This window comes from Aspergillus homomorphus, assembly GCF_003184865.1.
Source record: "Aspergillus homomorphus CBS 101889 unplaced genomic scaffold BO97scaffold_13, whole genome shotgun sequence".
NCBI classification, from domain to species: Eukaryota; Fungi; Ascomycota; class Eurotiomycetes; order Eurotiales; family Aspergillaceae; genus Aspergillus; species Aspergillus homomorphus.
In genome coordinates, this window is record NW_020291899.1 from 38809 (window position 1) to 62176 (window position 23368).

The window sequence follows — 23368 nt, forward strand, 5'->3', positions numbered from 1 at the left end:
GGAAATATCTTAGCTCAACAATGCACTTAATCACCCTCCAGATGGACACTGACCATGCTGGCAACCCACCAAATCAAGCGCAAACCTCTTCCACAGGCTGATGATGATGGCACTGTCCGTGGTATCGTCAGGATCTCGCCGTGTCCAACACCAACTCCCTCGGAGAAACAACCACCATCCCTAGATTTGCGACCACCGCCGTACACTCCTATGCGATCGCCATCGCCACGATCGTCGCGACCACCACCCCAGACAATCCCGACCCGTGCGGCTACTACCAACCATGGGCCTCCCCCAGCAACATCCCCCGCCCCGAGTCTCCCCCGGACAACCCCCGACCTCTCCGTTGCACAGAAAGCCTATGGGGAAGCGCGTCACTTTCTAGGCGGACTACTCAATCACCCAACCGAAAGTACCAAACATGTCACCATTCTGCGTCACTCCTCCGGCGTCGTCTTCTACCGTGGCAGCACCACCTCCGTCACCATCTCGGTTTTCTCCGACTCGCTTCTACCCGCTGACCGCACCCTTTATCTGCAGTCTAAGGGCTGGACAGGCAAGACCGGAATGCGCACCAAAGCGCTTTTGCGGCTCACGGACGATTGGGTCGATGTGACGCCCTCCCACGCCATTCAGGCGAATCAGGTTGAAGCCTCTGACGAGCGCGCTTGGCAACGCGACATTACTAAATTCCTCAAGAAGGCTCCACCGCGGGTTCGCGACACCCATAAGCTGCGAGAAACTATTGTCGCAAGGATTCCCGCCGAGGCTGGGGATGGCTACTTCCAGCTTGTACTATGCGTAGGGGGCAAGAAGAAGGTGCTCTGCTACAGTCCGGTCTTCCGGGTCCTGTCCACATCATTGAGTCCCAGCTCAGTCCGGGGAGCCAGTCTCACGACCATGCCCTTGGAAGTCGGGGCTATGGTTCTGGGCATGTATGTACAGACAGCCGCGGAGGCAGTCATCGCACCGGTCACCGCCGCGGTGCAGAATCGAATTCAGCCCTACAAACCGAGCTTGAAGACCCAGACGGCCGTCGCAACAGCGTACTCAGTGAGCGGAACGGGCGACCGCATGAAGTCGTTTGTCGATGCTGGCTCTGGAAGCAACAGCGGCCCTTCACCGGCTGACTACCAACCTATATCCTTGGATTATGGCCCACAGGCACCATTCCCTGTGGACTTTGCAGCACGCGCAGAAGCCGCTACGGGTGAGGATAGGACAAGATGTCGGCTATCAAGAGTTCCCGATTTGATCCAAGATCAATACCATGGGGTCTTCTTCGGCTGGACGCGGGGCTATCCATCCAACTCATCCAGATCTCCCGCGGAACATGAACCCAGCACGATGAATGCATCTCCGGGATGCGAATGGCAACCTATCATTCTCTCCATCCTCTCCTACAATCCCTCTCAGCAGACACGGGTCAATCTCTCCCGCGCCAGGGACAGGGTAGTCACCATCCGTCAAGTTGACGACTCACCGCCACTCGCACTCCAATCACGTCTCCAGCTACGTATCATGGGCTATCTCCGACCGGACCTGCCGCCAGCAGTAGGCAGCACGGAGGGCGAACTGCAGGCTGCACGGGAAGCCGCGGCAGAGGCAGCCATGTTGGCCGACGCGTGCGATCTAGCGTATGCACAGAGTGTGCTGGAGCATCCCGCTTGGGGTGCCGAGTGTCGTGGTGGTGGCGATGGCCAGGCTGGGACCTGGGTGGAGAGGACTCGCACTGGTATCTCTGATATCAGGTATCGCGGGCAGAAGATGGTCGAGAATGTGCCCTTGCATTGGGTCGGGGTGAGGAGCCCGAATGCGGGTACGAGGGAGGCGCAAATGGCGATGAATGGGTTCTATATTGTGAGGGGATGATTTGGTGTATGCGGCTTTCTATAGTACATATGTATAGTTAATATCTAATTCAAAACCAAACAAAACTTTCTATGGCGGATCGTAGGCAGTTTGCAGGTTTGGGCATGCCAACGCGTAGCATCACTTTCACCAAGCAGGCATGACGGACAATACCGCAGGCGACAGAAAGAAAGCCACTGCAAGAAACAGGCATGCCTACGGTCTGGCACAATAGAAACAGATAATTGGCCAAAGAGGTGAGAGAGACATCCGAGCAAGAAAAATAACTCCCCCATGACCAATTCATCAGCCGCCGAAAGCCAACGGGGTTGCACAACATGCAAAAAAGAAAAGAGGTGTCATGTCATGTCATGTCGACTTGGCATCCACCCATCTCACTGCCCTCGGTTCCGCCGATTCACCCAAGAACAACCCGCCGGAACAGATCCAATGGACGCAAAAAGACAAGCTCCCGGCGGGTCTCGAACCCGCAGCCTTTAGATTAGAAGTCTAACGCGCTACCATTGCGCCACGGGAGCCGCTTGTTGAAATTGTCGGATGGGAGGGGTAACATATGCTGCAACAACTACTGGGACTCGATGGATTGGGCGAGGATTTTCTTTGTGGCTTGCGGGTTATCTATTGTTCGTCTTGGTATTGTTCTGGTGTGGCTAGGTTGTTGTTCAGTAGGGTATAGAGATCAATAGGGAGTGAGAAGAGCTGTATGTTATATATTGATTGATGCTGGTATATAGTGTTTGTTGTATTATTGGGGGTATCATCAGTAGGGTTGTGTCATATGAGGTTCAGATCTGCTGATGCTAGATATATATTCTGGTCGCGCGAGATCAGGGGATGCGGATAGGCGATCCGGTTGCGTTTGTGCGGTAGGTAGAACAGCACACATAATTCCCATAATTTATATCTTCCTAGGCCATTAGACCAGTTCGAGCAGTGTAGACAGCGCATACATTTAGGAAATAACTCACAGAAAAATGAGAACTGAGATTTGCGAAGATGCGGGCGCATCAAAACGCCAAGACCAAAAAGGTAAAAAACCAAAAAGAATGTCTTAGCATGTCCTGGTTTCGATCCAGGGTCCTCCGGGTTATGAGCCCGGCGCTCTTCCCCTGAGCTAACATGCTTGGTGGATATAATGAGCATTCTTGTATGGTTACATGTGCCCTAAGCTTGGCTTACTGTGTGTATGCTATGATGAGTACTGCATTGCAGCCTGCCACATGGATGGAATTGGGTAAGTTGTTCAGGGATTATAGTATCCGTACCCAACTGAACAGAGCTCGTCATACCCATTGGCAACTTGGGACACTCACACCCCGCCCTTGGAGCTCTCATCAGACACGAACAAATAAGCGTTGTCCAACTGCGCCCAAGTAGCGGCGGGGTGCTGCCTGCCGTCAGCCTTGTGAGCCTCATCAAACATGTATATAACCCGCATACCCCAGATCACACAGCACAGCCCACAAAGTTAAACCCAGAGAACTCCCAGAGCCAAACCACCCACAAACAAACAATTTGAACCACCACAATGGACACTTTCCTCCCACCGACGCCCCCACCTACCGCAACCGCGCGCCGCATCGACTTCACACAAACCACGCCACCCCTCCCCAAATACCGCCACCTCTTCGCAGCTATAATCGACAACGTCTTCACAGAAGACGAATGCGCGGAGCTAATCCGCCTCGCCGAGTCCAGCACAGTCACACCCGCCACCCCGACGCCGACCTGGGATCGCGCAATGGTCAACATAGGCAACGGCGAACAGATCCTAGCCCCACAAACCCGCAACTGCAGCCGCATCATCCTCGACGCACCAGATCTAGCGACGAAGCTTCTGGACCGCCTACTCCCGTTCTTCCAGCGAGACGACTTCAGGCTGGACGTGCTGGACAAGCAAGCGTGGCGCGTCACGCTGCAGACCCGGAAGTCCTACAAGCTAACCCGACTCAACGAGCGGCTGCGGTTCCTCCGCTACGAGGGCGGGGAGTTTTTCCGTCCGCACTGGGATGGGTGGTATACGACGCCGGATCGGCGGGAGCGGTCGTTCTACACGATTCATTTGTATTTGAATGGGGAGGGGGAGCAGGACCCTGTGGAGGTGCGGCGGGCGAGGGATGGGAAGATGAGGTCGTTCGGGGTTGGGAAGGCAGGGTCGTTGTTGGGCGGTGCAACTTCGTTTGTTGGACGGTTGGAGGTCGGCGAGGGCGATGAGCATCAGACCGTCAGGGTGTGTCCGCGGGTTGGCTCCGTGTTGGTCTTTCAGCAGAATGATCTGTTGCATGCCGGGGAGCCGGTGTATAGGGGGGTCAAGTATACGATGCGGACGGATGTGATGTACGAGGAGGCTCTTGAGGAAGAGGAGAAGGAGGAGGAGGGTCTATGTTGATGGTTTGTTGTTTGCTTCATGCCGTAGAGACAGTACGAGTACTGTAGGGCTGGCTGCGATAACTAAGGCGCACGCAAGAATACAAGTAGTAGATAGACATGTGGTACGATGAAAAAAAGTTACAGCCGGCAATAAGCGAGATCGTACAGATTGCATCATAGCTCTGTTGCTGCCTAAGTGTTCACGGATGACACTTTGCGCTCACCTTCCCGATTTCCTCTTTCTGTTTACTTCACAAGCCTGGCGATAACCATGGATCCATCAGTATCTCCACCAAGCCATCCCGTAGCATCCGATCAGGTCACTATGGCTGCCGCCGTGCAGAACTTGGCAGCGTCAATCAAGACCCTGATCACGTTGATCGACCAGGAGAGTGACAGACGGGACCCTCAGAGGGATCGTGATCGGGCCAGACAGAACGATCCCATTCTCAATGCACTGAACGAGGAGATCGAGAGTGGGCGACCGGAGACACTCCCCGCATCGAGTACAGTACAGCTCATGCCGGATGAAGAGATCGATGCGAAGAACAAGGCCCATATGAGCAAGTATACTGGTATGTTGGTCTCTGGTTCGTGAGAAGGGATGCTGACGCCGCTAGCCTGGTGGGAGGAGTGCGAATCCACATCGGTGGAAAAGCAAGCCATGGAGACTGCATATGTTATCGCTTTTGACCGGTTTCCTACCATCTATCGCGTCCTAGGTTGGCACGGGAACGAAGATATCCTGTTCACGGGCGATGTCCTCTCTCGTTACCGTGACAGCCTCCTGGAAGGGCTCTTCGCCATCGAGCCATATCGAATGAAGCGTATATTTGGTCCTTTGGAGCCATCACGAGCGGCATTTGAGTCTTCACGGCTGCCTCGGCTACTCTCAATTCTTGTCCATCTGGAAGCCCGACGCAATGATGCTCTAGAATGCAGAGATGGAAAGTGTGTTGATTGTCGCTACTTCGACGCCGACCAGACGCTCCGGGGGTTGATTGAAGTCGGGCGGACATCGCGACTATCAAGAATTGATGGTCCAAATGAGATGACCCTTCAGCAGATTTTGGATCGATGCTATGCTAGACGTATCTTATCACATCCCTGTCCCGACGAGCCCGGCATTCTTTGGTACCAATTCCACCTTGTATACGACTGTTTGAAGGCTCTGGACTTTTGAGTCACAGTTCCGTGAGGTTCGAGACCCACTGTCTCTCACATTCTATCTCAGGTACAAAGATGAGCCGATCCACAAGTTCTTTGAAATGGTCAAGTCTCATAACAGTGTGATGAACGGCATTGAGCCATTCAAAGAGCTTCCTTTGGACGAATCTACCAGCCCAACCTTTTCGCCGGAGACATTTTCGGTTCAGTACCTGCAAGATTTCGGGGGGCTGAAGACTGAATGGACAGATTGTTTGGATGACCATCTCAAAATATTCCCCGAGCGAAATGCGATCAGAATTTTTGCCCAATCCCCGTTCTTCTACAACGGTCGAGATCTTCAGAGAAAGGATTACCTCGGCCCCATCTACGCCGAGCTCTCTCAAACGTACGCTCTTCTGTTCAGGCCTTCTTCAAAGAAGGGCTTGAGACAGCTGCATCAGGCGAACAGATTCGAAGAGTCACCTGGCTTGGGATGAAAGTTGAAGTCAGTGAATGGCTAAGTTGTCAGGCAGATTTACCCGGCAACTTCGATATCGATCGAGCGAAGCCGTCGACAGATAGTATTTTGGAAAACTTTTACCGCTGTTCACTGCCGCCAGCAATCCAAGCGGCATTCAATATCGCAAATCCATCGTCTAGCATTCAGGGTATCGGCTCCTTCGATCAGAATAAGGTCACCCCAACCTCCATGCGAGAGATACATACCATCGCTCCATATTATCCAGAGGACATAAAGTTCATGGTTACTTCTATTTTCCAGCATGGCTTTAAATGCCAAAGAGGCATTTCTACGCTTTGAGTACTTTGAACCTCGTTTGCGTCGACTCAAAACGTACCTGGACATCCAACAACCACAAACCCTGAAGCATTTATGGGTTGATCGGAGAGATGCTAGGGCCTGGTAGACTTCTTGGGGCAGCGCCTTCTTTTGTATTATCTTCCTGGTGCTTTCCGCTGCGAGCGCAGCCCTACTAGCCATACGTGCCTGACTGCCTTATTACTTTCCCGACTATGTCTGAGAAAATTATTCTACGGAACGAATTAGCTTTCCTAAGAACTATCCAATCATATGTTTGATATTGAGGCGAACATATCACTGGTGAGATACAGAAACGACAGAATTAGCAGAAGCAAATGCACGGAGAGAAATCAAAATTTGCCTGGAACGATCAGAACAGTCTCACTCCAGCCTCTCACCTCTCAGTCACTTCTTCTTACCACCAAGCCCCAGGCTCTCTGTCACCGTACCCAAGCCCAACCCTTCCAGCAGCTTGTCGACCCCTAAGCCACCGAGCAAGCCGTGAAGGAGTCCGCCTAGCCCAAGCCCATTCAGCAGTTTGCCCACTAGACCGAGTACACCGCTCAGCAAAAGACCTACTGCGGCAATGATCTGGAACAGGGGCTCAGAGAGCAAAGCCCACAGCGGATTGATCTTTTTCTTTGCATGAGGCATATCCGCTATCAGAGCCTTTCCCCGCTCGATTGTTTCTGTCACCAGTTTAGTGAGGTCCTTGAGTAGCTCGGCCAGATGATGCTCCTCAGGGCTGGCTTCCTGAGATGCACTGCGTGCTTTGGCGGTAGCGGCAATCTGGCCATCAGGATCCAAAGCTCGAAGAGCACCTTTGCACTCCTGCAGGATATTGCTAGCCTCTTCGATCAGCGGCTTGACCTGTTTTACTAGCTGTTCTTCATCCAGCTCCTCCTTGGGAGTACTGTTTGCTCGCTCGATATGCTGTCAGACCAAGAAGGTCTAGTCAGCCAGGTTGGTATTCAATCTGTTAAGAGGTCACTGCTTACCTGAGTGATTTGTTTGCACAGGGGCTCGATCGAGTCCAGAGTCTGCTGCACGATAGAAGCCATCTTCTTGGCCAGCTCTCTGTCGCGAGCTTCGCGAGCCTGCTGTTCAAGTTCTTCGGGTGACAGCTCTGGCTCTGGCTCAGGCTCGGGCTCAGGCTCAGGCTCAGGGGGAATGTTCTCCAAAAGAGTGCATTCACCAATTTTGTTGCCATCATTGTCAACAACATAGCCATTTTCATCAACCGTTCGGCCGATCAGATTGGAGAGTTCGCCTTGGGTCAGCTTGCCAATCACATTGCCATCTTCGTCCCGAACCTCGCCATCGCGGTTGACCTTTCGGCCTGCCATGGGGCTGATATCACGAGTTTTCTCTTCGGGGGTCCAGGGCTCGGCATGGCCAATGGCATTTCCTGCCTTGTCGAGAACCTCGCCGTCTTCATCAACGGCACGCCCACGGAGACGCTCTGCATCCCCACTAACCAGACGACCGACAGTTTCGCCATTTGAATCGATCACCAGTCCATCTTTGCCTATCACCAAGCCTTCGAGACCGGAAAAGGGTCCTTCAGGCCGGTCTCGCTCTGCGGCTGGGAGAAGCTCTGCTTGACCGACTACGCGGCCGGCCGAATCCCATACCTGGCCTTTCTCATCCACAGACTTGCCGGCCAGCTTGCGCGGATTCCCGGCCACCAGCCTTCCGAAAACAACCCCGGCATCGTCGACTACATTGCCTAGCTTGTTCACTGTCTTACCAGCCAGGAGCGACAGATCCTCCTCTTCCTCCGGTTCTTCCTCTTCCTTCTCTGGCTCTTCGTATGGCTCCGCCCGGCCGAGCCGATTGCCTCGCCGGTCCAGGATATCACCATCCTCGTCAACCGCGCGGCCGATAAGCTTCTGTGCTTCACCTTCAACAACTTGACCAACCCGTTTGCCATCCTCATTCACAACCCACCCATCCTCGGCCACATATAGATCACCCATGTCGGCGAAAGGGCCGAGCTTATCTTCCTCAATCGGGAGAGGTTGTGCCTTGCCGATAAAGTTCCCGCGTTGATCCCAGAACTGGCCTTTATTATCAAGCTGATACCCACCGCGGAAGATTTTCTTCGCATCACCTGATACAAGCTCGCCCACGAGAGCACCTTTAGCATCAACAATGCCACCGTACTTGGTACACGTGAGCCCTTCGAGAGTAGAGATATCCGGCATTACTGGACCTTCTTCCTTTTCTTCTTCCTCTTCCTTTTCCTCCTCCTCCTCTGGCTCTTCGTATGGCTCCGCCCGGCCGAGCCGATTGCCTCGCCGGTCCAGGATATCACCATCCTCGTCGACCGCGCGGCCGATAAGCTTCCGTGCTTCGCCTTCAACTATTTGACCGACCCGTCTACCATCCTCATTCACAACCCACCCATCCTCGGCCACATATAGATCACCCATATCAGCGAAAGGGCTGAGCTGTTCTTCCTCGATCGGGAGAGGTTGCGCCTTGCCGATAATATTCCCGCGTTGATCCCAGAACTGGCCTTTATCATCAAGCTGATACCCACCGCGGAAGAGTTTCTTTGCATCACCTGACACGAGCTCGCCCACAAGAGCACCTTTGGCATCGACGATGCCACCGAACTTGGTACACGTGAGCCCTTCGAGAGTGGAGATATCCGGCATTACTGGACCTTCTTCCTTTTCTTCTTCCTCTTCCTTTACCTCCTCCTCTGGCTCTTCGTATGGCTCCGCCCGGCCAAGCTGATTGCCTCTCTGATCCAGGATATCACCATCCTCATCAACCGCGCGGCCGATAAGCTTCCGTGCTTCGCCTTCAACAACTTGACCAACCCGTCTACCATCCTCGTTCACAACCCACCCATCCTCGGCCACATATAGATTACCCATATCAGCAAAAGGGCTGAGCTCTTCTTCCTTAATCGGGAGAGGCTGCGCCTTGCCGATAATATTCCCGCGTTGATCCCAGAACTGGCCTTTATCATCAAGCTGATATTTACCGCGGAAGAGTTTCTTTGCATCACCTGACACGAGCTCACCCACAAGAGTACCGTTGGCATCGACGATGCCACCGAGTTTAGTACACGTAAGCCCTTCGAGAGTGGAGATATCCGGCATTACTGGAGCTTCTTCCTCTTCTTCTTTCTCTTCTTCTTTCTCTTCTTCTTTCTCTTCTTCTTTCTCTTCTTCTTTCTCTTCTTCTTTTTCTTCTTCCGGGGCTTGCTCAGGCTCTGGAATTCCCTCCTTGGCCTCATCAGCGGCCGCTTCAGCTTCGCTCACCTGTGGCTCTTCCACAGATTTCTCTGCTTCGCTTGCTGGCGGTTCTTCCGAGGATTTCTCAGCTTCGCTTGCTGGCTCTTCTTCCAGAGATTTCTCTGCTTCGCTTGCTGGCGGTTCTTCCGAGGGTTTCTCTGCTTCGCTCGCCGGTTGCTCTTCCACAGATTTCTCAGCTTCGCTTGCTGGCGGTTCTTCCGAGGGTTTCTCAGCTTCGCTCGCCTGTGGCTCTTCCAGAGATTTCTCTGCTTCGCTCGCCGGTGGCTCTTCTAGAGATTTCTCTGCTTCGCTTGCTGGCGGTTCTTCCGAGGGTTTCTCTGCTTCGCTTGCTGGCGGTTCTTCCGAGGGTTTCTCTGCTTCGCTTGCTGGCGGTTCCTCCATAGACTTTTCCGCTTCGGCTGGAAGGCCGGAGACGTCTTGCATCTTGATCTCGTCCTGTGCACCCCCTTGCTCCAACTGATCTTGCTCAGCACCCTCCTCGGAGGTGGGCATATCCGGAAGGCTTTCCCCCTGCTCAGACGTTCCCGCGTCGAGCGTATCTTCCCGTTCTGGTTCAGCTTCCGTATCCAGGAGCTGAGCACGTCCGATCAGATCACCATCCTCGTCCAGGATCTCTCCTTCCTTGCCGACAACCTGGCCGACGAGGTCATCCGGATCTCCCTCTACCACTTCCCCAATCTGTTGTCCCGCTGAGCTCATTATCACGCCTCCTTCATCAACGCTGAGTCCCTCAAGGCTCGCAAGACTCATTGGGCTACCCTGGACGTCATCCAGACCGGAGCCAGCCTTCTCTCCTTGAGCAGATGGCATTCCCTTGGCTTGCTGCGCACCCCCGCCGACCTTTTCTTGGGCTTGCCCCGCCGCATCTGCAGGCTTCCAATTTCCCACTGATCTGACACCCTTGGCGAAGCGCCCCAATCGAGCCGCCGCCGTCTTGCCCTGGGCGAACATTGATGAATGTGGGGAAGGCGCCGACCCAGTCGCTTCCGCTCCCTCTCCAGTGGGAGGCACGCTCTGTCTCTGCTCCTGAGGCCCGGGTGACTCTTCTTCCATCTCCTGAGGACTAATCTCCTCCAGGCTTGATTCCTTCTCCTCGGTCGACACCGGCGCCTTGCCCGCGGAGCGGGATCCTTTGGAGGCTAATTTCTGCGGCTTGCGGTGGACCTTTCCCTGGGTACCGGGGTGGGTATCGGCTTTTTCCACATCCATGATGTGTATCGTGCTTCTGATTAAAGATTATGAATTTCTTTGCTGCTATTGCGTCTCAAGTTCAACACTTATGTCAGATTTATCCATCCTGACGCGATCAACCCACCGCGCCGCGCATTTTTATAAGCCCCTACCCCTCAGAGCTCTAAACACCAGAATCACAAGACAAATCAACGCACCATCATGAATACGTCACATACCAGTCGACACGATCAATACGAGGCCGAAATTTACGGACATACGAAAGCGTACCGGTACCCACGTCACTATCTACTTCGCCCGCTCGCTGGCGTCGTATGCATCCATGGGACAAATCTCGCAGCGATATACTTCCGAGCCATGGAAGCTCGCATCGCCAGCGAATAGACTTCACAGAACCGCGTGAGTGTGGCGCTATGCACCCCAGCCCGGGGGCGACAACTCCTTTGTTTGTTTTGCACGCCGCATACGACTCATGTAGCTTGGAACCATGGGTCCGCTACTCTATGCGTTCTATGTTCAAGGAACGGTGTATCTTGTCTACGGGGATCAACGTCATTCTGAATTTCGGCATGCTTTGGATGGGTTTCTGGGCTATGATTGATACTATGTATATACATGATGGTGTTCATCGGGGAGAGTGCTTTGAAGTGTGTTTTCGGCTAGGTGGCTTGTACGTAGTTGTACAAAGACAAGTAAGTGACTTGGAGCCTCCATGCTATTGCACGACAAGACATCGAGCAGGCTTTAAGCAGTCTCCTTTGAAAGAAGATCTCAATTCATGATGACAGTGGGCGTCAAGGGTCATTCCATACAGTCGATCAACACAGGAAAAAAACGCTTCAGGACCTGAGAGAAATCATCAGCTTTGTAACCTACCAGAGAAGAGCAAGGACCAGAAGCATAACCCTCGCCCTAGCTGATTAAACAAAGAACAGAAAGAGCGTCTGCAACTTACAAGAGCGCCAAAGTAATATCGCCATGAATCTTCGCCTTCAGCTCCACCTCGATATCGAGATTCAAATCCAGCCGCAACTTCAGCCCGGTATCTTCTTTCTCGGGATTCTGCTCGAGCGACCAGTTCGCATTGCTTCCCTGCAGGGTCGTCGTGGGCTGCTCCTCCCGTGTGTCTCTGATGGACTCGTCGACCGAGGTGTCGGATGAAGAAGGGGCATTCTGTCGTCGTTGGCGCTGGCGCCGGTTCTGTCGTTGCAAGGCGCCGGATGTCTTGTCTGGGGCCTGTGAAGCCTGGAAGAAGTCGGGCTTCTGCTGGCGTGGGCGACGCGGTTTCGTAGCGGTTTGCTGCTGACGCTGTCTCTGGGCTTGTGGAAGGTCCTCTTGCGCGCTTGGGCTGTTGTCATTGAGGGACTCTTCCGGTGGGGGTGTAGCGGCCATTTGTGTCTGTCTTGTCAAACGCGCGATATCTCCTGCGTAGAATAATGCTGTGGCTAGGCTAGCGCAGACAACAACTAAACTAGGCGCGGCAAAATAATATATTCCAAATGGGAAGGATGTCGGCGAAGCCCGGCCGAGGGGCGAATAACCCTCCCCTCGCCCCCCAACTTCTCGTACGAATCCATGACGTTTGCCTCCATCCTCCCGCATCAGCTGACAACCCACGGCCCTAACGGACGGACACCCGTTCATCCTCGTATTCCCATTCTCTGGACACCACATCTGGGGTTCCACAGAATCGCTTTATTGTTTCCCTGTGCCTATGGGTATTGCTCGGATTCTCTCATGGTGACCTCATTCTTCAAGCGCGGGGAAAGAATACCGCTGGGCAGTGTAAATTCGCGGTTGTCGTGCTGTGGTTTATTTGGTGGCCCCCGTGCGGCTGGGATATAGTTCGTTAAGAGTAACTTACGTTTTCTGTCTTTTCTCTACTGCTTGGCTTGCTTCGCATTATGACGGACTCTGTTCAGAGTGGTCCTTCAGATACCAAGCCTAGTGATACCCCGGTCAAGCGACGACCGCCGAAGCTGAGACGCAAACAACCGCCGCCTGCTGCGGAATCATCTTCCGTCGAACAGGCTACTACTGGGGATCGTTCTCCTAAGGAAGATCCTCCTGTCGAGAAGCCATCTACTGCTGAAGAAGCTCTTCCTACTGAGAAGTCTCCTACTGAAGAACCAGAGAAATCCTCGTCTAGCGAGGAACTCCCTCCCATCGAGAAACTCTCACTTAACGACGAAACGTCTTCTACTGAGGAGCATCCTCCACCTGAACAATCGCCTCCTGTCGAAGGAACATCCACCGAGGAAGTGCCTCCAGCCGAAGAAGGCCCTCCTACTGAAGAAGCATCTCCTATCGAAGAAGACCGTCCGACCGAAGAATCCCCGACTAAGGAAGCACCACACACCGAAGAACCCAAGGAGCAAGCATCCCCGCCCATCCCAATCGACCAGCCGATCCAATCACCAACCCCTGACCCCACGACCGACGAAATGGACCCGCGGCCAGAGTCCGCCTCCTCCTTCCATGACGACGAGAGCGGTGCCAGCTCCCCGCAACCGCAGCCAGAACCAGAACCCGAGCCGCCACGCCGCCAACGGCGCCAACAACGCCGACCAGCGACGCCCCAGCGCGAGCCCTCGACGGCATCAAGCTACCGCCAGGTCCGGCGCCGCAACCAGCGCGGCGCAAACCAGGAGCTTCTCCCGCTGGGCTCGCTGGGCGACACGGGCAACCTGACGCAGGGCGCCGGCGAGCTCGTCCAGAATACGGCGGGCAAGGCTGTGAACACGGTGGGGGACACGGCCGGGAAGGCGTTGGGGGGTGTGCTTGGGGGTGGCCAGGTGCAGGGCCAGGGCCAGAACCAAGAGAAGGGTGGCAAGGAGGAGCAGCTTCGGTTGCGGCTGGATTTGAATCTGGATGTGGAGGTGCAGTTGAAGGCGAAGATCCACGGGGATTTGACGTTGCAGCTGCTGTGAGTTCTACTTTTCCCTCTGGTGGGTGGTTGTGGTGGTCTGGTGCTAATGTTGTCTAGGAACTGAGTGGGTTTCCTTTTGTGTAAGCGGTTTTACTTGTGGACATGTGGGATATTGTTTGGGATTGCGTTCGCGGCGGAGCTAGTACTTTATCGGGAACAGATGGAAGGAGATTGCCCCCATCCCCGTTTGCTTCTTGGTAGTCATATTAGGTATACATATTCGTACATCATTATCAACTACCCTGCCCCCCAGAGGATAGCTTAAGACCTTCCAAAGAAAGTTCGCCCTCCCCATCCTCCCCATGCTCCCCATCTTCACCCACCTCACCACTCTGATGCGACACAGACGCAGACGCAGATCCAGACTCAAACCCCGAGCTCAAACCCCCACCCCCAAAATCCACCCCCCCAACACCCTCCGCCAAAACAGCCGCAGCCCCCTCCCCACCCACAACCGGAAGCCGCCTCAGCCCCGGATGTTCCCCAGGAACAACCGCAGGATCCAACAGCCCAACTTGCACAAGCACACTCGCCTGATCCCAATACACATGCTCAGAATAGAGCCGGCTGTCACCACCACCCAGCCGCGCGATACTAACGATCACGATTCTTACCTCCTTATGCGTAGGCGGCACGCCAGGCAGGATCCATTGCATGGGCTGCGAGTGGACGAAAGTCATGAGGAGCTCGTCGACGAGGCTGTCGGCGCCCTGGGTGCGGGAGAGGAGCTGCAGCCGCATGGAGGGGGGTTTGCTTGCGTGGAAGTTTGTGACGTAGAAGTCTTGGAGTGGGTTGTGGCCTGTTGCACCTTGGAGGGTTGGGGTGTAGAGGGCTGAGGGCGGTGGGGGGGTATCTGTATCTGTTTCTGTGTTGGGGGATGGAGAGGGGAGGAGGGAGGAGGTGTTGGTGGAGAAGTAGCGCGCTGGGGTTTGTTAGTCGGCTGGTTGACAAGGAAAGGGGTTTGTGCGCAGAGGTTCGTGTATGCATACCCTCTTGCATATTATCCCAGACCGTCTCAAGATCCACTTCCTTCTTGAACCCGCGCTGCAGCGCCGTCAACGTGCGGCTCCACGCCAACTGCGCCGGGATGCGACTGTATTCCTCGAGATCGTGCTCCGCGAACCCCGGCAGCGCCCCCACGTACGAGAACGCAGGGTACCCCAGTGCCAGCCGGTCCCCCGTGCCGAGGCCCGGTCCGACCTGTTTGCGCACGACGGTGCCCTTGTGACCTGTCTTGGTGGGCGGGTAGTGCACGTTGACTGTCTGGTTGGCGAGATGCACGAGGACTCGCATCGAGGCCGTGTATCGACTCGCGGGGCCTGGGATCTCAGTCGGATAGTACGCGATCAGCGCACAGAGCTTGTTGGTGTTCGGGAGCTTGAGGTAGTGGCTTAGACAAAATGCTGCTGCGTCGCCGAAGCCTTTCCCGCGTTCGTTAGATTCGCTAGCGGAATAACCGCCGCGCAGAGGGAGGGTTCTGCAAGGATGCATGTATATACTCACTGATGATGGCGTATACCTCGCTCACTCCCAAATCATTCTTGACTGCATCGAGCGCCGCGACGTATCGTTTACGATCGGCGTGAAATGGAATGTAGATCACTCGGAAGCCCTCCCGCTTCCAGGTCTGCAGGAACTCTTCGTCGAACTGCTCGTCTTCCGCTGTGACGCAGAGCTGCGCCTTTGGTGTGGATGTAGGCGATGGATGCGCCATTGTGGACTCGGAGGTTGCCAGCGTGCTAGTTGGGATCGAAATGAAATTGTCCCACAGGAAAAAGAACAGTTCACCAGCTGCACCTGGTGGCAGCAATGGGATAAGCTTATGACATGGCTCTAGCGCTGACGTATGTTGGTGTTCAGCATCTGATTTCCGGGTGCAGAGCATGATCCCTACACAATACAGCGGTAGCAAATCAGAACTGCTAGGGGTCTCGTATTCACGGTTGATGACTGCATGGTGGCAAATGTGCAACTAGACTTAGTCATCATCTGGGTTGCATATCTTAGGTATCAACTCGAGGAGTAAGGCTAATTCTAAGGAGTTTGAGGGATAGTGTTTGTTTCTAAAGATTATCAGCTCCTTGCACAATGACCATAAGGATGCAATAGTATCAACCAACATGATGTGTGCTATGCTTAGCTCCCATTGCGGGGTTTGACGTTAATTTATGAATCTTTGGACTGCAACATATGAAAAACCAGTAAGAAGAAACGGACTGGGATCGTGCATATCAATACTGACTTCCGCCATGTGGACTTAGGGCTCGATACTGTATGGAGTATCGCTTGAGGGGCGGAAATCAATCCCATGCATAACTATGTCGATCTTGGGGATATCGGGGGCCAGACGATCGGGAACCCGATGTGGCAATACGCTCGGGAACTAAACCGCATACAGAACCACAGCCTTGTGCTATTCCAGTCTTGGTCTCCGACGGCAACGACATGCAGTAATAAGTAGGGGGTTGCTCGCTTCAGCATCATCATCGCGGACTCGAAGTGGCTTCAATATTGTTTCTATTGTCAAAGCTAAGAGAAGTGAGGTCTCTCAGAGTCAATTTTATTTACATCGGTTTTTCTCGTCATCTGGCATCGAACATCATCACAGCCATGGGAGAAGTGAAGAGCTATGAGCTGGCGGATTTCGACAAGATGGGCTTCACCAAAAGTGTGAAGATCGTCATGTTCTATGAAGCTCCAGCCACTGTCGACTCAAAGACGTTAATCCTCTCCTTACAGGAGGGAATCAGAAACACAACCCGTCAATTACCCTTCATAGCGGGAAATCTCCAGTTCAACGAGTCCGGGAAGCTCTGCAGCGTGACAACCCCGGAAAGCCAGGTGGAAATCAACGTCCGCCACTTCGATTCCACAGAGTGTGAGCCTTTCTCAGTCTTGGCAGAAGGGTCATTCTCCCCCAAAGATCTGGACCTGACCCGGTTTCTGCCCGAAGAGCCCGTGGGCAAGCATCCAGTCTGCATAATACAACTAAGTGTCCTCGAGGGGGGTTTGACACTAGGACTGAGACTAAACCACGCGGCTGGCGACTGGACATCGCTCGATACATGCCTGTCTCTTATCTGCCAAAGCACCAAGGCTCACCTCGAAGGCGTGCCAATGCCCACCTACACGCCCGACCTCAACAGAGCGCCATTCAACACCCCAGCGCCTGACCCAAGCATCACGCGACAAGACCAACTCGCCAAACTCCCACTCTTCAGCGTGATCGAGAAGAGCCAATTCAAACTCAACCCCCCACCCCGCTGCCAAGCAAGCATCTACCGAATCTCAGAGCCCACAATCCAACATCTCAAAGCACAGTGCCTCCCCCACCTGACGGGAGTCGAATACATCAGCAGCTACGACTGCATCTCAGCCCTTATCTGGAGGACCCTCACGCGCGCACACATTCACCTCCACCCAGAAAAAGCCAGGGCCACCACACGCTTCGTGCACCCCATCGACATTCGCACACGCGATCCCGAGCACAAGACCTCGCCCCGGTATTTCGGTAACGCAGTCATCGGCACCCTCGCCGGGCCCGTACCAGCCCAAACTCTCGTTGCCGACAGTGAAACCCCCTGCGGCCTCGCGATAGCCGCCAGTCTTATCCGGCAGTCCACCCACAAAGTTGACCTCTCGTCCTTCGGCGCCATGACGGGGCTGCTTGCCTCCCTCTCGCCCACGGAGACCCTCAGCCCCAACGCCGACTTCGCCGACATGGACCTGTTCATGAACACGTGGTACTCTGGTAGTGCCGAGCGGTATGATCTCGGCGATGGGGTCGTCCCGGCCGCCGTGCGGGTGCATGCGGGTATGCCCGGGAATGTCGCGAGTATCTTGCCGAATTTCTCGCGCGGAGGGCCCAGGGTCTTTGATGTTTATGTGCAGACCGCGATCGAGGAGCAGGAGGTTTTGTGGAGGGATGGGGAGTTCTTGAGGTATTTTGAGTATGTTGCGTGAGGTTTGGGGTGGATTGAGTGCTGGGGCTGTGCGGTGGGAACTGCAGTTGGGATGCGGCTTATTGCTATGTACTTTCGGTCGAGGACTGAAATGTGGAATGAGGTTTGAGCCAACTTCATGGTCTAGCGCTGCTGTAGAGACGAGCTACATTCCTCCTGGGTATTTCCATGTAATAGGTTTGTCAACTACCGTGATGGGCGATGCAAAAAACGAGCGATGGTCCTTGATTTGAATATGACCGGGTAGTAACCGGAGCTTCACTCTCGACCTGACACCAAACATTCGCAATCACTAAAGTTCCACTGTATCAGTACGCCTATGCAAACCTAGATATAGATAGCATGTATATCTACGCATTGAAGCTCCGACAAGTCTTACCATCTAAGCTCGATATTTCTTGGGATTACCACTTCGCGACTCGCATAGAACAGCAACGAGACACCGAAGGCTCAAGCCCTGTAACCCCGTGGCATACAAGGCTTGTCCCCAACCGCCAAAATGCCAACCCAGACACCCAACACGACGCCTGCCTCCTGAGCCTAGCAGCGCTCGGCGAGTTTTGGGGCCAGGGGGTGCTGCACCCCATCGGAGCGCTAATGACGGACGAAGACCGTGAGGGCTGGTACCTCTGCATGGACGGGCCCAGCTCAGCCGAGCTGCAGGAAGAGGTACTCGAAGAGTGCCAGACACCCGAAACCCAGCTCGCCGAGCGACGCGCAGCCCGCAAGGAAGTCGGCAGCCTGGCGCCGGCCGAGGCGCTCGACGTACTCTGCGAGCTGGTGTACCTGGCGCAGAGGTGCCTCGAGCTGGCGAGTGCGTACGCGGCGACGGACCTGCCACCGTGCCCGTTTGAGCACGACACGGCCAAGGACGCGTGGGAGTAGCTGGACGGCAAGTATCCGTGGTGGGGCCACGATCTGGCGCGGGACTTGCCTGAGCATAATTTCGCGGCGGTGCAGGCGCGAGTCGACCGGTTGCGGGAATCGTATGTGCTGCCTGTGATGGTGGATGCCGATAGGGTGCCGATCTGTGCGATGTAGTTGCTGCTGAAGCTGATTCATGAAAAAGCGGTCGAAGTCCAGTGGCGGGTTAAGCAGATGGTGGAGTCCGTCAGAACTGCGTGGTTGCGCGAGGCGGATGCTCAGTTTGACCCCGAGGAGGACCTTTGTCCCTACGTCTGCATCGAGCCCAATTGTGCCAACCCTTTCTTCTTCTCTCGGTTGACGGGGTCGGTTGGAAGGAACATATGCTTCGCGAGCACCGCGCATCGCTCTCAGCCTGTCCGTTCTGCAATTGGCCACCGGATGATGAGGCGGTTGACCCGGAGCACCTGCTGGCGCATATCGAGATCGAGCTCCAGTACTTTGCGAAATTGGAGGTTCCTTGGGCATCTCCTGATCGGAAGAAGGATCGTGCGGTCAAGAAGTGGTATTGCCGGAGGTACCCCAAGAAGGCAGCATCGAGCCACCACTACGCCCTGGAAGAGCCCCGGATTCAGCGCCATCACGCGGAGGTCATTAGTGATTACGACACATTAGTGTAGTCTCTTTGTGGAGTCTCTTTTAAGCATTGTGAGTGACTAGTAGGATATAATTACTAATAAATCTCTTGCCTAAAGACCTCTAAGACTTTTCCTGTCCTAATTATGCAAAACCTGTCTATGTATTCTATGTAAAGTTTCATCAACCCTTCTTTGTGAAAGAAAGGCCTTAAGTTCAGGTCAAAAACACTCCGCGCATTAGAGCAGTCTGCAGTCTGACAAGTTCGGCGCTTCTATCCCAATTACCACGGAGGACACATGACCGCAGAATGAAGCACACCCTAATTTCCCCAATTTCAGCGACGCTGAAAGCTTTGCGTGTATACACACAGAAGGCATCTTGAGGATGCACCGTTTGTTTCTCCCTGCACTCCATGATCCGGGATCTGGATCCGGACCAGTGCCCTTCTGCGTTGGCAGGTTCGAGGCCATAGTGGATTAGGGTTGCAGCTGTGGAACAGTGCTTTGTTTGTTCTTGGTCCATTTTTATTTCCCCTTGGTTACGAATTTAGGTTACTCCCGTCTCTTAAACAGCCACCATGTATGCTGGAAACTACGGCCACAGCCGGCCGGTTTATGCAACAACGCTCCTGGCGCCAGATATTTGGTTGTGCGTTGCCAGCCTTCCAGCAGCTACTTGGAATGGATTCTATTACACTTATCATCTGAGCTTCGATGAGTAGATCCTCTTTGCGCACATTCATGAGGTAGACTACCACCGTAGCAAATGAGATACAGCCGCCAGGGGCAGCCGTACGGACTCGTAAACAACAACCGACTCGGCTCCTGAGCGAAAAAGCAACCACACAACAAGATAAAAATGCTTTTCACAAGCGTGGGAGTCGAGCAAGGCGAGAACACTCCTTCGCAAGGATAAGTACCGAAGCAAACAAGGAAATCAGACACGTTGGGTTCATGCAGCGCGGGCAGAGTTGCCGAAACCGATCAGTTGCCGGCATGGAGCGCTTAGGGCGGGAAACCCGGATATTCCTTAGCAAAAGTATCCTCAACAGAGATGCTATGCCACCTTTCAGAGGGGGTGTTTGCTTCTAGGGGCGAAACAGAGTTCCCATGTGCGTATAAGCCAGCGTGAAAAGAAGGCTTAAGTGATGCGGCGGCCTTGATTGGAGTGTTTACCTGACAGAGATCTTGTTGGTCGTTGGTTGCCTTCATTTTGCGATTCAGGGGCTCGGTACTTTTGTCTGTATCTACCCGGTGGTCTAGCCGAGGATGGTGCCGCGATAGGCCCTACGTTTATTCTTCTCAAGCTGTAGCTGGGATCATCCTGGTCATGGGCAGGGTAGTGCGGTATAGTGATTCTATGTATATCCTGTCAATTGCTTATTCATCCGCTGACTGGCAGGGTATTGGCTTGGATATATTAGAGAGGTCTTACGGACTGGCATCTGGCTTGTCATGAGACCTAATTCAGCAAAAGAGATAAGAGCATCCGCCATAAGAACTAAGCGGCATAATTGTTGACAGAGCAATAGGCGAAGTTGAATCTCCCAGTCTAGTTGCAGAAAGGATGAGTGAAGAAACGAAGGTAAGATGTTGCGAGAATTGGAACATATCAACATAGGCTAATAGTGGGCAGACAAACACCAAGCCACCAGTGAAAAGTTCAACGGTGAAAAGCAACAATAACATGCCCTCTCTGACTGCCGACCACCGACTTCGATCCTCCAAGCCATCAGAGCAACGCTCCTTCCTTGCCATGCACCGACAAAATCAGGAACTCAAAGCCATGCTTTCGAATTGCAACTCAACGTTACAACGGTGTATTGCAGAGCTGGATAAAAGCTTGGCTGAGAAGGACAGAAAGCTAAGGAAGTGATGGAGTCGGGGCACGCTATACTTCACATCATGATTCTCTCGGCGAAGAGATCGAATCTGTTTCCATAAATCTTATTGCCATCTGTGTATACGTTATTTTGAGTTGTGACAAAGTTTCATTTCTATCACATGAAGTCTCCGTGTGACCACCGAATGTACACCTAGTCTGTAGTTCAGCCAAGGCCTAATGAAAGGTATCTGAAATAGGGAAGCAAAACCCGCCATCCACCACGACAACGGCTTATACCCAATACGTGTTTTCCGTACGACGGACCAGCACCGCAAGCTTGCGCATGATCGTTCCATCATCCGACGATGCAAAGCTCGGGGAATAGATGACTGGATATGCCCATCTCCAAAGCAGGTCTGAGTGCTGGCGGTATGAGGAAGGTCGACATATAGGGTGGAATGTGTGTAAGCGGTTGCAATTCAGCCAATGATATGAAATAGTTCCACAAAATGTATTCTCTATGGTACTGCCTCATGTTGGCTGAAGGATATGGGCACCAACCGGCGAAGAAGCCATTCCGAAACGTGATTTGATAATGCTCAGTAACAGAATACAAGCAACTGAACGATAATATTCGAACCGATTAATCCTAGAAGATGTATAAAATAAGACACCTATCCAGGCGGCACCAACCACAGTATGGTACCGCTTACGTTCCTCCCTCTTTGCCTCTTTCGCGCGAGTAGATATCGAGCTTGCTGCTCGAATCACCGGACCAAGCAAATCCGCGCTGTCAGACTCCGAAAATGCAACCACTGGTACCTACTGAATGTTGCCCAGGGGAGCACTAACGTATCCGACATGAAAATCCTATGAAAAGGTTAGTGGTAGAAAGGGACATACTTCGTCCATGATGCCTTGATATAGTACAGAAGCTTCTCAATGTTGGCATAGAACCTACACCGTCGGGGCAGTCGCAGTTATGCTTGAGAACGCCCTCAATAATAAAGCCGTCGGAGATCTTAGCATTGAAATAAGTCAATAAAAGAGTAGCATTATCATATAGACCTCTATAAGAAAAGGAAAGGGGTTTCACGCTGCCGACACTGCAGATAAATCCGTCGTGTCCGCGTTCAGCCAAGGCGGAGGCGGATGCCATAGTCGCAGAGAGAAGCGGCAGGAAAGTGCGCATGGTGAACTAGTGTTGTGGGTGTTGAGTCGAAGTGCTGAGTTACTGAGTGAAGACTTTGCCGTGGGGAGATGTAGATATACGATCAAATTCGAAGAGGGGGATGGGACAACATAATATACCACTGAAACTAAAAAGTGCTATCAAATCAATCACTAGGTCTGAAAGTAGTTGATCGCACGCAGAAGAATTGTGAGCAAAAAAACGTATGCGCTGCGATAATATCATTGGTCATATCCAGTAGTTGGGGAAATCAGAACATGGACCAGTGCTGTAGGTTGTGGTCAAATGCGAGTCTCGTCAATTAAAGTTAAGCTTGTGGTAAGAGACGTTTATTCTATTCACATCTCACCTAGTCTATTTTGCTATTACTCGGCAGTGGTACAAAGCAATGTCAAATTGAACTTCATGGTTGCCCGGATGGATCGGCAATACAACTATCAGCCAAGGCGCGGAGAGGTAGAACAAATAAAGTTTGAGACAGTTTATCTGCTCCCTAGTCTTACCACTCAATAGCATGATTTCTTGTGTGTCTGGTGAATGTTTCTATTGCTGGCCTGATGAAAGAGTAATGCTCTGATGAGTAGAGATGCATACAGTTGCTAACAAGTACCAAATTTCTGTTCCAAGTGTCGTAGAATAGAGCTTTATCTGATCCAGAGCTTTACTATTTCTTCTTCAAACGAGATAGTCCCATTGGGCTGAGATTCAAGGATTTTAGAAGTCCAAGATCGGGGGATATACACCAAGCAGAATCATAATTGTCCTATGCGAATGACAAAAAATGCTTGGGCTGAGCTGAACAGGATCAGTACTTGCTAAACTATGCTTGAGTCAGTCAATTCATATTTCACCATCTAATATAATACTCTGGTCGACGTTGCGCACGAGTGAGGCTGCTATACCCCAGCTAGAATTGCCAGAAAACACGGATATCTTATCCGCCTTCCTGTGAGTGATCATTTGACTGCAATAAAGAGTTGACCGCTGCCAAGTTGCCCGATCCTCAATTGTTGCCGTCTGTGACGTCATGTTACTGCCAGGGGTATTTGCTGGGGATAGCCGATACTTTGCTGCCCACATGGTCAAAGCACTCTTCCCCATTCTGATTGTCAAAATCATGACCGACAGCACTTCGTTCCGTTTTGAATGCCTCACCATGGCTATAGAGCAATCAATAGGAACCTGTCACGTTTGTTTCTGGCCCGATCAGACCGAACAAAGTGAGCTGCCTGGTCTACTGGGTCATTCAAGATGAGCGATATATTGTACAGCGAATAAAGAGCA

The 23368-nt window shown here is 53.0% G+C and overlaps 11 protein-coding genes and 2 non-coding genes across 13 annotated transcripts; 7 read left to right on the plus strand and 6 right to left on the minus strand.

Annotated features, from left to right (window-relative positions):
• Positions 1-54: 54 nt before the first annotated feature.
• BO97DRAFT_342788 (LipA and NB-ARC domain protein) lies at positions 55-1872 on the plus strand (the record flags this gene model as incomplete). Its single annotated transcript, XM_025691684.1, has 1 exon — positions 55-1872. The coding sequence occupies one exon, from the start codon at positions 55-57 to the stop codon at positions 1870-1872; it is 1818 nt and encodes a 605-aa protein (XP_025552476.1).
• Positions 1873-2318: 446 nt separating this feature from the next.
• Positions 2319-2390, minus strand: BO97DRAFT_t119. The gene has a single exon. It is a non-coding gene; the product is annotated as a tRNA-Arg (tRNA).
• Positions 2391-2924: 534 nt separating this feature from the next.
• On the minus strand, positions 2925-2996 carry BO97DRAFT_t118. Its single transcript has one exon. It is a non-coding gene; the product is annotated as a tRNA-Met (tRNA).
• Positions 2997-3288: 292 nt separating this feature from the next.
• On the plus strand, positions 3289-4401 carry BO97DRAFT_404858 (uncharacterized protein). The gene has a single exon (XM_025695047.1). The coding sequence runs from the start codon at positions 3401-3403 to the stop codon at positions 4259-4261; it is 861 nt and encodes a 286-aa protein (XP_025552477.1). The 5' UTR covers positions 3289-3400; the 3' UTR covers positions 4262-4401.
• A 104-nt stretch (positions 4402-4505) lies between these two features.
• BO97DRAFT_469716 (uncharacterized protein) lies at positions 4506-6401 on the plus strand (the record flags this gene model as incomplete). The annotated part of the gene is made up of 6 exons (XM_025699865.1): positions 4506-4817; positions 4863-5392; positions 5433-5869; positions 5974-6154; positions 6195-6287; positions 6318-6401. Exons 1-6 carry the CDS (start codon positions 4514-4516, stop codon positions 6399-6401), a joined length of 1629 nt encoding a protein of 542 aa, XP_025552478.1. The 5' UTR covers positions 4506-4513.
• A 215-nt stretch (positions 6402-6616) lies between these two features.
• Positions 6617-10692, minus strand: BO97DRAFT_449946 (DUF3659 domain-containing protein; the record flags this gene model as incomplete). The annotated part of the gene is made up of 3 exons (XM_025698892.1): positions 6617-7144; positions 7210-8960; positions 10065-10692. The coding sequence occupies 3 exons, from the start codon at positions 10690-10692 to the stop codon at positions 6617-6619; spliced, it is 2907 nt and encodes a 968-aa protein (XP_025552479.1).
• Positions 10693-10840: 148 nt separating this feature from the next.
• Positions 10841-11540, plus strand: BO97DRAFT_37470 (uncharacterized protein). Its single transcript, XM_025692949.1, has one exon. It carries the CDS (start codon positions 10989-10991, stop codon positions 11454-11456), a length of 468 nt encoding a protein of 155 aa, XP_025552480.1. The 5' UTR covers positions 10841-10988; the 3' UTR covers positions 11457-11540.
• BO97DRAFT_477215 (uncharacterized protein) lies at positions 11274-12116 on the minus strand. The gene is made up of 2 exons (XM_025700531.1): positions 11630-12116; positions 11274-11520 (listed from the first exon to the last, which is right to left on the minus strand). The coding sequence occupies exons 1-2, from the start codon at positions 12064-12066 to the stop codon at positions 11514-11516; spliced, it is 444 nt and encodes a 147-aa protein (XP_025552481.1). The 5' UTR covers positions 12067-12116; the 3' UTR covers positions 11274-11513.
• Positions 12117-12578: 462 nt separating this feature from the next.
• On the plus strand, positions 12579-13604 carry BO97DRAFT_423539 (uncharacterized protein; the record flags this gene model as incomplete). The annotated part of the gene is made up of 1 exon (XM_025696887.1): positions 12579-13604. One exon carries the CDS (start codon positions 12579-12581, stop codon positions 13602-13604), a length of 1026 nt encoding a protein of 341 aa, XP_025552482.1.
• Positions 13605-13836: 232 nt separating this feature from the next.
• On the minus strand, positions 13837-15317 carry BO97DRAFT_388432 (uncharacterized protein; the record flags this gene model as incomplete). The annotated part of the gene is made up of 3 exons (XM_025693655.1): positions 13837-14525; positions 14593-15024; positions 15107-15317. The coding sequence occupies 3 exons, from the start codon at positions 15315-15317 to the stop codon at positions 13837-13839; spliced, it is 1332 nt and encodes a 443-aa protein (XP_025552483.1).
• Positions 15318-16098: 781 nt separating this feature from the next.
• Positions 16099-17882, plus strand: BO97DRAFT_404861 (uncharacterized protein). The gene has a single exon (XM_025695048.1). The coding sequence runs from the start codon at positions 16214-16216 to the stop codon at positions 17564-17566; it is 1353 nt and encodes a 450-aa protein (XP_025552484.1). The 5' UTR covers positions 16099-16213; the 3' UTR covers positions 17567-17882.
• A 25-nt stretch (positions 17883-17907) lies between these two features.
• BO97DRAFT_423542 (uncharacterized protein) lies at positions 17908-19109 on the plus strand (the record flags this gene model as incomplete). The annotated part of the gene is made up of 4 exons (XM_025696888.1): positions 17908-18446; positions 18526-18551; positions 18635-18741; positions 18807-19109. The coding sequence occupies 4 exons, from the start codon at positions 17908-17910 to the stop codon at positions 19107-19109; spliced, it is 975 nt and encodes a 324-aa protein (XP_025552485.1).
• A 2605-nt stretch (positions 19110-21714) lies between these two features.
• Positions 21715-22084, minus strand: BO97DRAFT_423543 (uncharacterized protein; the record flags this gene model as incomplete). The annotated part of the gene is made up of 2 exons (XM_025696889.1): positions 21715-21762; positions 21854-22084. 2 exons carry the CDS (start codon positions 22082-22084, stop codon positions 21715-21717), a joined length of 279 nt encoding a protein of 92 aa, XP_025552486.1.
• Positions 22085-23368: the final 1284 nt, after the last annotated feature.

Coding starts and splice junctions, on each gene's coding strand:
- BO97DRAFT_37470 (XM_025692949.1), top strand. CDS start 10,989: ATGCATCCATGGGACAAATCTCGCAGCGATATACTTCCGAGCCATGGA.
- BO97DRAFT_477215 (XM_025700531.1), bottom strand. CDS start 12,066: ATGGCCGCTACACCCCCACCGGAAGAGTCCCTCAATGACAACAGCCCA.
- BO97DRAFT_404858 (XM_025695047.1), top strand. CDS start 3,401: ATGGACACTTTCCTCCCACCGACGCCCCCACCTACCGCAACCGCGCGC.
- BO97DRAFT_404861 (XM_025695048.1), top strand. CDS start 16,214: ATGGGAGAAGTGAAGAGCTATGAGCTGGCGGATTTCGACAAGATGGGC.